The following is a 13,851-nucleotide window of genomic DNA, read 5'->3' as shown; positions in this document are numbered from 1 at the left end:
AGTGATAAGCCATGAAGAGTGAAGCCACGTGAACTCCCACCAGGATGCACCTCACTTCCGTTCTGTTTCGGTAGGACCTGATCTCAGCCTGGGGGAGCCTGCAGGCCACAGCTGGGAAAGAGTGAGTGCTACATCTCACTGGAAGGAAGACAACTCCTGCCCAAAGTAAGCAGGCACTTGTGGAGGAAAATACTGGTCAAGCAGGTTCATCAGAACTGTTCTTGGAGGGTCTATCCCCTCAAATTCCAAAATTAAAAAAATAATAATAATTAGCCGCATAACCAGAGTGATATTGAACTACTATTCTGGATTCTGTTCCAAAGGCCTTTGTTAGATAAAACTTCCTAAAGTGTGGCTCTCATCATTTAAAATTGGGCTCATGCCCAATAGGTTCCATGTAACCGTGAACATTTGTGCATCTGTATCATGTTCCCATTTCTACCTATGCAAACCCTAGTCAAGCTCCAAGTCAAATACCACCTACTTCCCCATGATGGCTCTTTCACCAGATGTCCAGAACTGCGCATTGGCATTCCTCTCTAGATGCCTTGCATCGGACAGGTGCTTACTGATTCAGCTGGGACTCATTTTTCTCCCCTGGTTGTCCTTTGAAATGGAGTTTAAATGTCAGAGAAGGGCCTGACTTAAAAGACCTGAGAGGAATGACATGACCAGTGGTTGGAGCAGACCTGAGCCCGGCCTGACTGGATGAATGCTGATTCACCTGCTCCTAGCTAGGAAGTTCCTTCACCTCTCTTAGTACACTGAGGACAGCATGAGTTCCTGCCTTGCATGACTGCCAGATTAAGTGAGCCCATGCATGTAAAGTGTGAGCACAGTGCCAGGCACACAGAGGGGCTCACTAAGTGGTAGCTATGGTGATGGCGGTGGTTCTTTACAGAGATTTGGGAAGAGCCTCTAGGGCAGGGGTGGGCAAACTTTTTGACTCGAGGGCCACGATGGGTTCTTAAACTGGACCGGAGGGCCGGAACAAAAGCATGGATGGAGTGTTTGTCTGAACTAATATAAATTCAAAGTAAAGGAGCGGAGGGGAGAGCAAGAGAACTGGATAGAACAGCCGGATCCGGCCTGTGGGCCGTAGTTTGCCCACGGCTGCTCTAGGGCCTCAGTCTGTTATGCTTCATCCTCCCTCTCATTCAGTCCCAGCACTACTCAAGCAAATAAGCCCAGTGCCAATGGGCACCCAAGATGGTAGAGGAAATTACTGTGAGAAACTGAGGCTTCTCAGATGAGCTCTGCTGTTGACCGAAGGGCCCAATTTCTCAAACTAAAATATTTTTCAAGAGAGAATAGCACACATACACACCTACGTACACACACACACACACACACCTTATACTGGTAGGGCTTCTGGCATCAGCCCAATAGGTCAAGGATGAAGCTAAAATTATGATGGAAAAAGTATCATGAGAAACAAAGAGTTTATAGAAAATTCAGCAAACAGAGGAATTAAGCATTAATAGGAATTGATTCCAGAGAAAACAGGAACAGAACCCCAGGGAAAGAAGATGCTATGGGCCAATAAGACCTCGAGATTTTTGTCCATCCCAGCCAGAAAGAACAGGACAACATACTTATGGAATCCACACCCCAGACCATGGAGAGACTTGGAAAAAAGCAGAGAGGACTCTGTTGATGATGAGAACCTGGATAAAGATCCATAGAGCAAGCTCACTGAAATTGCAGAGGAAATGGGAAGAGGAGTGGTTAATATGCTGGATGAGAAACTCAAAATAGGAAGTGTTCCTGAAAAGCCGATGAAATGAAAGTATTTGCCAAAATTTAATTAGGAGAAATGCAAAGTGTTGCATTTAGACTCCAAAAAGTCAACTGCACAAGTCTGGGGTGGGGAAGATAGGGTCCACAGCAGGGAGGGCTGGGAGCCAGTGGGGGTGCAGTGAACAGCCTGGTTAAAATGAGCCACGCCAGGGGATGGCTGTCCAAAGTGAACACGTCCCTTGAAAACACATTGATGAAAGTCAAGATAGTGAGAGAGCGGACAGTCTCACTATAATATAGGCAAAGAAGATGGGGACCTATTTAGAGGAAGATAACTAGGAATGGGGAGAGAACCTATCTCAAGTCTAACAGAATAGTTGAGGTACTTCTAAAAATGTATGGGAGAAAAGAGAAGAGATGGATAGGTGGGTGGTGAGAAACACAACAGCAATATGATTTTTGAAATCCTATGATTTGGAAGAAGAATTATACTTGCTCGGTGTAACCACAAGCAGTTGCAGATAAGTTCAACCCCCAGACAAAGAAAAAAATATTCTTAGAACTGGTTTTAAAAATGGAATAAATTGCTTTAGGAAGAACTGAGTCCCTCACCACTGGATGTAATCAAAGGAGAATGGCCATTTTCTCCAAAATTATGTTGGTGGAAGAGCAACACCCACATGGTTGGAACTTGGACAGGAGAATCCCTTTCAACCCTGTCAATCACCTTTTTTCCAAAACAGGCTTTATCTTGAGCATTCTCTGGAGGGAAGACTACAGTCAATAAAATTATGATAGGAACACTTATGTACTGTGATTGAAGCAGTCAGTGTAAGTTCATTCAATACTCCCAGCACCCTATAAAGGGGGTATTATTTTTCCCATTTTACAAACGAGGAAACTGAGGTCACCCAGCTAGTAAGCGGTAAACCAGAACTGGAGCCCTGTCTGGGTCTGATTTACCCACAAATATCCTTTCCCCCTCCCTAATTCCCCATACTGAGGACCTTTAGTCACTCACCTCTCCACAAATGATACAGGAAAGAGCTGTATGGATACGATGCTGGCAACAGAACTACGAAGACCACAGTAGTGGGGAAGAGAGCACTTCCTGTGGCAGAGCTGCAATAGCAGTTGTTACAAAACACAACCCAGGTCTTGCGAACAGAGAATCAGAGGTTTCCTATTAAGTAGGAGCGCCTTCCACCTGGGCGAGGCTGATTTAAATTTCAGGCCGGAGAGTCCTGAACAATGGAGAGCCTTGAGAAGTCACCACCGCGCACCAGGCATGGCGCCCTCTGCCTCCCCCCCCCCACCCCCGCCACCCCCGCTCCGGGAATTAGTGGTGGTTCAGAAAAGCTTTCATGCCTTTTTTTTTGTTTTTGTTGTTGCTTTCCAGCGGTTCCAAAAAGGGTTAAGACCACCTTGCATAATGAGGGTGGAGCGTGCTAGTAAATGCAGCTGTTTCAAGTAAAAGCAGCCAGGGAGGCAGACCCGGGAAGTCAGGACAAGAGGGTATTTAGGGAAAGACAGGAGGAATGAACGCTGGAAAACAAAAAAGTCAGGGCCAAAAATTCCCTATGAAAATCCAATCCCCCCAAATAAATAAATAAACTGCATTCCTTATTTAAATATACCACAAAGCAGCATGCCCATGGCAAAGATAGAAACCACTTCAGCCTTAATCCCCTCTTTGTGGAAGGGAGGCCAACCTGGGCTTAGCGAGAGGAGAGGGAGGGAACCAGCTGGAGGATGTTGGGCACCACCTACGTGCGGGCGAGGAAATCACCTCCATGGGACACATTTAGAGTGGGCATCTCAAACCTTCCAGCTGGGTGGGGCCCCGGCCGTGGCCACCATCATTAAGAGCTTGTGGGGAACTATGTGCCAGGCACTGTGTGAAGCACTTCCTGTACATTATTTCAGTTAATCCTCCCCAAGAGGAACGCTTGCCATGCACACTTTACAAGAAAGAAAAAGGAACCGGAGCTGAGGAGGCACTGCACTCCGCAAGGTGCTGAGCACATTACTCCATCACCTGGGGCCACATGCACTACATGCCACGGGGCCAGTGCAATTATCATCCTTGTATCGCAGGTGTGCACATTGCACATGTGGAACAAGGGCATTAAATAGCTTGCAGCCAAGAGTGGAGTAACGGCCCAGGGTACAACGGCAAAGACATACCAGAGCCAGAATTCAAACCAGAATGCTGACAATCTCCAAGAGCCCACTCCCGAAACCCTAGGCACTGGGCTCGGAAATCTTCTTGCCTCGGCCTTTTTATTTTACTGTATTTTTAAATTTTTTTTATCCTCACCTGAGGATATTTTTTTAATGATTTTTAGAGAGAGTGGAAGAGAGAGGGCAAGACAGAGAGAAATATCGATGTGAGAGAAACACATCAATTGGTTGCCTCCTGCACACACCCGACCAGGGCCAGGGCTGGGAGGAGCCTGCAACCAAGGAACCTGCCCTTAACCGGAATCGAACCAGGGATCCTTCCGTCTCTAGGCTGACACTCCATCCACTGAGCCAAACCAACTAGGGCTACCTCGGCCCTTTTAGTTGACCAAATCGATTCCACAACTCTCAGACCCATCATTCACACTTTCCAGGGGAGAAAAAACTCTGTGACAACAAACAGAACTGGAGAGAAACAATATGATAATCAAAATGGCAAAAGTACAGAAATAATGTAAGACCCAGATGATCAGCAAAAGCAACACTTAATAATGATCCTACAATTTCATCAATTAATGGAAGAAGAGCAGCAATCAAAAACTACAGAGAGTGCAGGATGATGCTGACGAGTTCCTGATTAGAAGGTGATATGATTTAAGTGTTCAGGGTTTCTAGCTCTTTCCACGGGAATGTGCACAGTAGGAGTTTTGTAAGGTTGCTAAGCAATGCCTGGCAACCAGACACTGGGTGAATCACTCATTAGGAATCTTTGATAACTCTAGTAAGGGAATAATTTTAGTTCACGAGAGTCAAATTTCAGAAACCCTTAACAACTCATGAGTTACAATGACTAGTAAGTTGTCTTTAACCATGCATAAAAATACAAATCTATAATTGCCCATTTTTCATTGTAACAACTAAAAAGAGACATTTTTTTAGAGAAATCATTCACTTAGTCGACACATATTTGTTGAAAACCTACTATGTGCCAGGGACTTGTTCTAGACACTAGAACAGACATTACCGAACCATAAATGGAAAACCATTAATGCTATTCTAGAAATTCTATGAGGAAAACGAGGCTCAGAGAGGTAAAGCAATCTGTTCAGAGTTGCAAAGCACTGTGCTTCCCTGAAAGGCCACCTGGCCGTGTTTGGCTCAGAGAAGCCCCGTGATTCACCAGCTTGCCCCTGGCCCTCTGAGCAGTCTCTGAGGGCTGAGAATGCCAGGACACAGGGCTTGGCTGTTGAGCATCTTGGAAAGTCTCCCACTTGACCTGGGGACCTCTGTGGTCAAGTGAGGGAAAGCCTATGACACAGTGTGGGTTTTTATTGGACCCAACCACTGGCGAAGCTTGCCGTCATCTGGAGTGATGGAGAAAATTAAGTTACCACATTCTCACGTTTCAGCCTTTCGCCCGTTTTCCTTCGCAAACAGGAAATGTTTATTTAAATACGGCAGTCTCCAGCATGTTCCGGAGCCAAGTGCAAAACCAAAGATGTCCACTCTTGCCCCGCTCAACTGTTCAGGCCACCACCTCGCTGTGGGTGCGAAGAGGGCCTCTGCCTGCCTTTAGGCAGGACGGGGAGAGGGGGCCCCACGTGAGAGTTCATTTTCATCTGTCTCCTCTTTTCCAGGCCGAGATTGTGGTTGGAGAAGAATTACATCTGTGGGCTCCTTTTGTGCTCAGAAGGGTAAATGCAACATCTGTTTACTCTGTGCTCCATGGTAAATGTTTTGTTTCAGGCACAACCATTCACTTCCTCTCCTCCTGTCCTCTATCTTTGCTACACGGATAATAAATTACACTGAATTCTCCGCTGCGTTTATTTAACTTTCTTGTGGGTGTCACCTCCTCGTTGAGGGGGAAAAATTGTCAGTAGTTTTTAAACGACAAAGAGTTTCTCTTTCTGTGAGATGTACTGACATTAGGGAGAAGAAGCTGGAACATAGACCCCCAACTCTGATAGCAGCTTCATTACGAACAATTCAACAGGCCCCATTCCAGGCCTGAAGCAAAGTCCAAATGGTGACCACATTATCCTCACACAGGTTTTCTTTAATGGTGCACCACAAGCAGACACGGCCTCAGAATTAAAAAATGCCCAGAGAACAAAGCGTGATTGCATGCGCACGCGCGCGCGCGCACACACACACACACACACACACACACATACACACACACACACACACACATACACACACACACACACCCCTTCAGAAAAGCCTCTTTGGGAGGTAGAGCAGCAGGAATGAAGAAGGGAGAAGATGTTTCTTCTTTGTTATAAAGCACAGTGTAAACATGTGAGACCAGAAAATGAATTTTAGGAAGATCCCAAGCATCTGACAGCAATGCTGACAAAACATATACCCCATGCAAAACAGCCCTGAGAAGTCCAGAGGGCTCACTAAGGGACGTTTCCTTTCCCCCTCCTTTGCTTACATTCTTTAAGTTGAATTGCAGGCTTTTTTCTGTGTATGCAATGTTTTTATACACAGTTACTGGAATGCAGTAGATACTCAAGTAATGTTTGTGGAAGGAAGGAAGGAAGGAAGGAAAGAAGGAAGGAAGGAAGGAAGGAAGGAAGGAAGGAAGGAGAAACTTTTCTCTAAAGAAATCCTTTGCATAGACATGCCAAATATCTCCCCAAAAGTTTGCAGACTTAAAATGTTATATCTGAGTTGACTGAGAGTGAAGGGTGATGAAGGACTATGGGCAGGCTGCTCCTAACCCTTACATTCATCCTGACCTAGCTTGCTCCTAAAGGCTACCCCTTCTCCCCAGGAAGGTAGGCCCTAGAATGAGGCCAGCCTTGCCGCATCACCCCATTGCACCCCAAAGTGGCACCAGTGTCCAGAATCAAGGCAGCCAAGACTCATGTATTCCAAAGCACCTCCTACTCTGCCAATGCCTGCCAGTGACCATGACTCCAGCAGGGGCCCATGGAAATGCCAAGGACTCCAGTCTCCGCCCAACTCTTCCCAGTTGTAGAGCAGATGGGAGCCCCCAAGCCACCTGAGTCCTCTGGGGTGGGGTTCTCACTGCAGTCCTCCACCTATGAAGCTCATGAAGACATCCTATGTGTCAGGAGGAGATGGCCCACTCTCCTCTGTTTCCCAAAATGCAACACGATTTTGAAAATAGGGGAGATGTAGTCTCAAGACTCCCACAGGAGAGCTCAAGTCAATGTAAGCTAGCTGTTGTAACGCATATCTGAAGCAGCAGCAGTTGCCTATTCTAAGCCCCAAACCCAGTTAGAACCCTCCCAGGACACTTTGATTATAGATCTTGACCGAAACTGACTCTTTTCCAAGGAGGTCCAGCAGAGTAGTAGAGGTGTGGACTTGGGAACAAGATATGCTTGAATTTGAACACTTAACTAGCTACATGACTTTGAACAAATGACAAGATGGCTTAACTGTAAAGTGAAATAATGAGCATTACCAGTATTCTATATAATAAAAGACTAATATGCAAATCGACAGAATGGAGGAACGACACTATGACACGCACTGACCACTAGGGGGCAGATGCTCAAGGCAGGAGCTGCCCCCTGATGGTCAGTGTGCTCCCACAGGGGGAGCACGGCTCAGCCAGAAGCCCTGAGCCTCTCCCACCTCTGCAGCAGTGCTAAGGATGTCTGACTGCCAGCTTAGGCCCGCTCCGTGGGGAGCGGGCCTAAGCTGGCAGTCAGAAATGCCTCGAGGGCTCCCAGACCTGGCTGAGGGATGCCCACCCCCCAGTGCATGAATCTCATGCACCGGGCCTCTAGTAACTAATAGGACTGTTGTAGGGAGACAATGAGATAGTACATGCAAACAAACTGAGGCAAACATTAGCTACAGTTATTTTTTCACTAACTCATTTGGAGCTTTCAGGAAAGCTCCAGGGAAAAGGAAGGCAGTGTCTCCACCCAAGGATATATAAAGAGGAAGATTAGAAATGAGGTGGCAGGGGGTGATGACCAGGAATAACATGCTCTAGGACAATTCATCTCAGACTCAGCACCCTTCTCTTCCAGCCTAAAGTCAAGAAGGCAGAATGCATCTACCCCTAAGACATGTGGGGAAAGAGGATGGACAGAGAGCAAGTCACAGAGGAAGTCTACCACACCAGAGCAAACTCTCACCCACTTCTGGGCTGTGTTCCCAGGCCAGTTCCACCCTTTCTCCCCCCTTCCCTACTCCCCAAACTGCAGGCTAGGAAGAGCCCACCCTGAGTCCAAGTTTTGAATCTGGTCTGAGGATCAAAATGATAAATGTTTCCAAAACGTTGACATATGAAATGTAAATATTTGGTTGCACAATTGGGGTTAAAACGAGGGTCAATCCACCCCACTCTCCAAGTGCCTCTCCTCCCGCTGCCAAGCCCAGGACCTGAGGCTGAGTGCGGTTTATAAGATTATAGCGCTTGGTCTCATTTAAAGGGTTGTCAGCATTTCCATTCTCCTTCTCTGGCCCTTTAGGGTAGGCATTTATAAGCGAGCCATAAAAAATTCACCCTGACTGCAGCTTGGCATCTCCGAGGCTGAGCTCTGGGCAGGGCAGGGCGTGTTTTGCGAGCACCCTCTCTGAATTCGTTTGGTTCCTCAGAAGTTAGACCTTCACACACACTCTCAACTTTCCTCGCAAGGGCAGCCAGAGAGCGGCTGGCCCATTCTGATCTCCAACGGGGTCACAGTCTCGGGCCCTCACTTCTTCTCTCTGCGCCTGATGCCCCATCACCCTTTCTCCTCTGCCCCTCTGTAAGAAGCTCGGATCCCTTATCCTCACCCTAAGACCTCCTTGGCTGAAATGTTCTCTTCTCCGTCTCCTGCCAGCATTCTCCTTGGAAGCTGTCAGCGAGCCGTGTCTGCAGCCCTCACCCCTGGAGAGGTACTGCTCTTTGCCTATCGCAGACCGCTCTCCCCAGACCTGCCCAAAGCCACAGAACCCTGTCAGAGAGTGAAGGATCCCATCCAGAGGAGGATGAGAGCAGAGACTGCATACAGCTTGGCCACAGGAAAAGGCAGAATCTCACGCCTGGGGGCCTCTCTGTGGAACCCAGGTGGGTGGCCCGAGTGGGGCGGGGCAGGGGTACTCACAGGCGCTCGGCGTTGCGGGGGATGCCGCGAGGAACCGCCCGGAGGCCCAGCCCGTGGCAGTCCACGCTGGCGGCAGAGCAGGTACACTTGGTAGGGCAGGCGGCGGTGGGGCCCCCGCTCAGGACACTCGCCAGCGCCAAGGCCAGCGCCAGGCGGGCGCGCACGGTGGCGCCGGCCCCTGTCCGCCCGGGGGCCATGGTGTGCAGGGGCCCGCGCCCAGAGGAAGCTGCCTCCGTGGGGCAAGATGCGTAGAGCCCGGGGAGACGCGGGGGAGCACGGACGGCCTGGGGAGCAGGCGGTAGAGTTGGCTCGGAGGAGGAGCGAGCTCGGCGCTCAGGCGCACGGGGCGCAGGAGGAGCGGGGCGCGCCGGGGGAGAGAGAAGGCAGCAGCTCCATCGGTGGGGCCGATGCTGCCCCGCTGCGCATCGCTTGGAGTGCCCAGGTGCCGAGCGCCCCCTGGCCCCGCTGGCCCGCTGCCCGGGGTGCGGACCGGGTCGGGGACCTGGAGCGGCAGCGCAGTGGGGCACAGTGCCCGAGGAGGTCCTCCTTGGAGCTGGGCTCGAGAAGCCGGCAGTGGCGGCCTGGGCACAGGGCAGCCGGGTGAGCTGGCCGGCGCTTGCTCTCTCCATTCACTGAGCAGGGCAGACACCAGAGACGCGGGCCCACCCCTCCCGCCCCCCACAAAAAACGCCAGCTCCGCCTCCCATTGGCTGCGCTGCGCGTCATGTTGACTAAGTTGAGAACTTTGCTAGAGCAACCGAAGCCCAGAGGGAGGGGGCAGCAGAGGAGGGAGAAGGAAGGAAAGGAAAGGGTCTGGGCCAGCCCGGCCCCAGAACTGGGACTCATTCACCAAGGACAAACCAGGCTGGTGGCGCTTTTTCTTTACTCTGGCACTGAGCTAGGCACTCTGCTCATATTTTTTCTTTCAGCCTCAACGCCGTCCTGGCAAGGGGGCATTAAGTACCCCATTTTATAGATGTAAAAAAAAAAGCTCAGAGAAGTGACGTGACTTGCCAGAGGTCACACAGCTACTAGGAACCCCAAACCGCTGCACTCTCTAAGTCACCCATTTTTACATCACAGTCCATCAAAGCTGCATCGCTACCACATCAGCAAAGATCCTCAAAGATCCCACCTAATCTTGACAAAGATCCACAACTTATTCCTAAAGGACCAACTATATTGACACGAATGCACTCCGCAGCCACACATGTCACAGAATATGGCTGTCCGTGTTGTTCAGGTCGCTGATGACAAACCCTACCCCCGCGCCTGCCCTGCTTTGCCCAGACCCAGTGCCTGCTGTGCTGCTAAGAGTAGTGATGCTGCCTCCATAGTCCTTGTATGTCTGCAAGGTGACCCTGGGCCAACCATGCCACCTCTGGGGCGTCCTTTCCTCAAAGAAAGGGGGCCACAGCGCGGTGCCCACCTCACTGGGTAGTGTGGGGCACCAAAGAAGAGAAAGTGTTTTTGCAAAACAGCCATTCACAGAGGAGACAGCACCTCTACCCCCAGCGCCTTCCCACTTCAGTGCCTGCTCTGAATTGGCCAGGTCTGAGCTTTTCCAGATGCCTGTGGGGAGGAGCTCATGTGTTAGAGGCTCCATAAATACTCGTAGGAATGATTTTGTTTGTTTGTTTGCAGGCAGAGAGCAGGAACTGGAGGAAGTATTGCCCAGACTTCCTTGGGGTCTGCTCACACTGGAAAAGTCTGAGTGAGCCCTGCTCGTCCACACATTCACACATACACACACATGCTTACAAACACTCGGGCTCACACTCATACTCAATCACACACACACAGGCACATGCATTCTCAGAACACAAACACAGTATCACATGTACCAACGACGAAAACGACGCCACTGGGAACTCTTTCCTTTTCTTTCATAGAAATGCTACTCTGATTCCTTCTACCTCATTTTCCTTAAGGAAACTTTCAATTATTTGACCACATCTTGTGAATATATAGTAGAGGTGCAGATTTTATTTTATTGTACTTAGCAGATTTTCAAAGTCTTAGTTCCAGGCACCTAATTGTACATATGTGCACACACATATACACACATGCACACTTCAGCCTCCATCATTCATAAACACATTAGGTGCAATTTACAGCTGTTATTCTTGGGAACAGCTTTCCTTACAGATGCTGTTGTGATCGCCCTCTGGTGGCCATAGAGGTCTTTGGGTCTCTGGTCCTTGGGGTGACTTCAGCATTTAAGAACTCTAACCATCCTTTCCTCTGAAGCTTTCCTCCAAACCTTGAACCAATTTAGTACCAGGTCTGAGGCAGACGAGAGAGCTGGGCAAAGGCCCAAGGGCACACAAGCATCTCAGACAGTCTGGAGCAGAAAAGAGTAGGGTTTTCTTTGTTTTCCCAAATGCACACTAGAGCATGTTCTGAATCCCTTCAGGCTGGGCCTGGGTCTGTGCTCTGAACAGTGGGGAGGAGGAAGCTGTGTTTCCATTTAAACTGCTGGGGGTTTCATGAGCCACTATACCTTTAGGTGACTTCATAGGCATTGAAACATGCTTTTCCCTGGGAGAACAGAGTACAGGGGTCAATCATCCCCAAGGAAGAGGCAAGTGTAAGAAACAGGAAGTATACAGGACACTGGCTCCACAGGATCAGGGATTGTTTGGGCTGGAACAACCTCAGAAATCACCTAACCCAGCATTTCTGCAAGTGCATTCTGACAACTACTAGTTCTGTGTGTTTCTTCATGGGTTCATCATGGGGTGGGGGTCGTTTCCTAGGGCAAAAAATAGAAATGCTGCTCACTTTCACCTGTCTCAGAGATTTGCCTCACAGATGAGTGAATTTAAGACCCCAAGAAGTACTGTGGTAAGAAGATTGGATTAAGATGTGTTTATCCTGTTTTCCAGGATAGCTGACCCCTTTACATGTAAACTTAAAATCATTCAAATCTGTATGAACTAACAGGGAAACGGAGTCTCAGAGAGGGGAGAAGTCTGGGTAAATCCTTGGGAAGTCAGGCTGTTGGGTCAGATTTTTTTTTTTTTTTATGTCTAAGTGTCAAAGATGTTTTTACACTCTGTGATGTGATTTTTTTCAGAGTTCCACAGAAGCCTCCAGAACCAACTTTCAGATTTTTCTCTTTTTCCCTCATAGGTTTCTCAAAGCAAACTGCCCACCCATTCCCTCTAGATAACCCCCTTCAAACTCCTCTACCTGTTTTCTGTGCCTTAGTAAAAGGCACCATCATTCACAGGCCAGAGAATAACTAGTTGAAGTTAAAAAGGCCTTTGGGTGGCATACAAAATTTATAAGGGGAAAAATGAAGAAGGACACTTTAAAAAAGATAAGAATCAAGGTAGGATCTAGGTGTCAAGACCAAGATTTCCAAATTCCCAGGAGGGAAAGACTGATTGGCCTGACTTAGGCCACATGATCACTGTCTTGGCCAGAGAAGAACCTATGGGTGACAGTTCCATGGAAACGACACTCAGCTGCCAGGTAGGAGCAGTGCTCTCAAAGGAAAACTGGGGAGCTGTCAGCTAAAAAAGCAGGGGGGTGAGAACGCAAAACAGCACCAAAGCACCTCTCCTCTGTCTCACACCACAGCCATGCAGTTCCCGAGCCCTGTCAGTTCTCCCCATCACTGTCTCTAGAGTTTGTCCCTCTTCATTTTGTTCAGATTGTTCAGATTTGCATGCCTAGCCATTGCTCACATGGCACCCACATCCATTCTCTAACTTTGTTCCACCAAGCCATCCTTACTCTAATGATCGAAGGATTTTTTTTCCTAAAATGCAAACCTGGACAATGTAATCCTGAACTTGGAAGTAGATTTCTGCCCGTACCACCTCATCTCCAATCAGTCTCTGACACCACTCAGCATCTCTCCTGGATCATCGTTCTCTGCTCTTTCCTATCTGGTGAGCCCAGACTCAGTTTAGCTGGCCATTTCTCCAGGAAATCTCACTGGTCCAGACTCTCGAATCCTCAAGGGCAGTGGCTCTATCCAATCCATTCACTCCACCATTTTATTATAAACACTTCAAGCATACAGAGATGTCTAATCCATTTTTGCATGCCTGATACCTAGAGGTACAAATAAATCTTTAATGATTGATGAATGAATAAATGAACAAATATGTGAATGAATAATCTTCCTAGTCAGCTAGCTTATTTGACACTAGAGGCCTGGTGCACGAAATTCGTGTACAGGTAGGGTCCCTAGGCCTGGCTGGCGATCAAGGCCGATCTGTGGGGCGACTGGCGGGGCAATCAGGGGGCCCCCTCAGGCACCTGCCTTGGTGCTGCCTGCCAGCTGGCCCACCCTCAGATCACCCTGCCACTGCCAGTCGCCACCCTCTGTGGGGCAACCTCACTGGCACCTGCCTTGAGGCCTGCAGGCTGGGGGCAGCTCCTGCATTGAGCGTCTGTCCCCTGGTGGTCAGTGCATGTCGTAGAGACCGGTTGTCCGCTGTTTGGTCGATTTGCATATTATGCTTTTATTATATAGGATTCTCTTGCAGTTTTACTTATTTTGATGAGTGTTATTTGATCTTTTGGAGGAAGAGGAGAAGATTACATTCTTCCAGAATTTCTGGGATGGGCGGTTGAAAATTATACCCCCCCCCCACTCCTTTCTGATTGTTTGCTACCACCCCATTGACAGTTTCCATTTGTGCTGGTCATTCTCTGGTAGATTGTCCAGGTCACTCTCTGACCACTGTCACCCTACTTATTCCATAGGAGGCTGACCTCTACGGGCTGCATCACCTGCCCTCCTTTGGGTCTGGCCACGTGGGGAACTAGCTCAGAGAGCTGGAGAAGAGGCCAGGACTTCCCCCAAAGGATAGCAGTTCGACAG

The 13,851-nt window shown here is 48.9% G+C and overlaps 1 protein-coding gene across 1 annotated transcript in view; it reads right to left on the bottom strand.

Annotated features, from left to right (window-relative positions):
* Positions 1–9,470, bottom strand: part of SLIT3 (slit guidance ligand 3) — a 560,992-nt gene extending 551,522 nt beyond the window's left edge. The window contains exon 1 of the mRNA XM_080675632.1: positions 9,009–9,470. Coding sequence (XP_080531758.1) covers positions 9,009–9,205 — 197 coding nt within the window. The 5' untranslated portion in view covers positions 9,206–9,470. The remainder of the gene's footprint in view (positions 1–9,008) is intronic.
* Between the last annotated feature and the right edge of the window lie 4,381 nt (positions 9,471–13,851).

This window comes from Plecotus auritus (genome assembly GCF_963455305.1).
Source record: "Plecotus auritus genome assembly, chromosome: 6".
NCBI classification, from domain to species: domain Eukaryota; kingdom Metazoa; phylum Chordata; class Mammalia; order Chiroptera; family Vespertilionidae; genus Plecotus; species Plecotus auritus.
The sequence above is the reverse complement of the archived record's forward strand: the minus strand, read 5'-3'. Positions and strand labels throughout refer to the sequence as shown.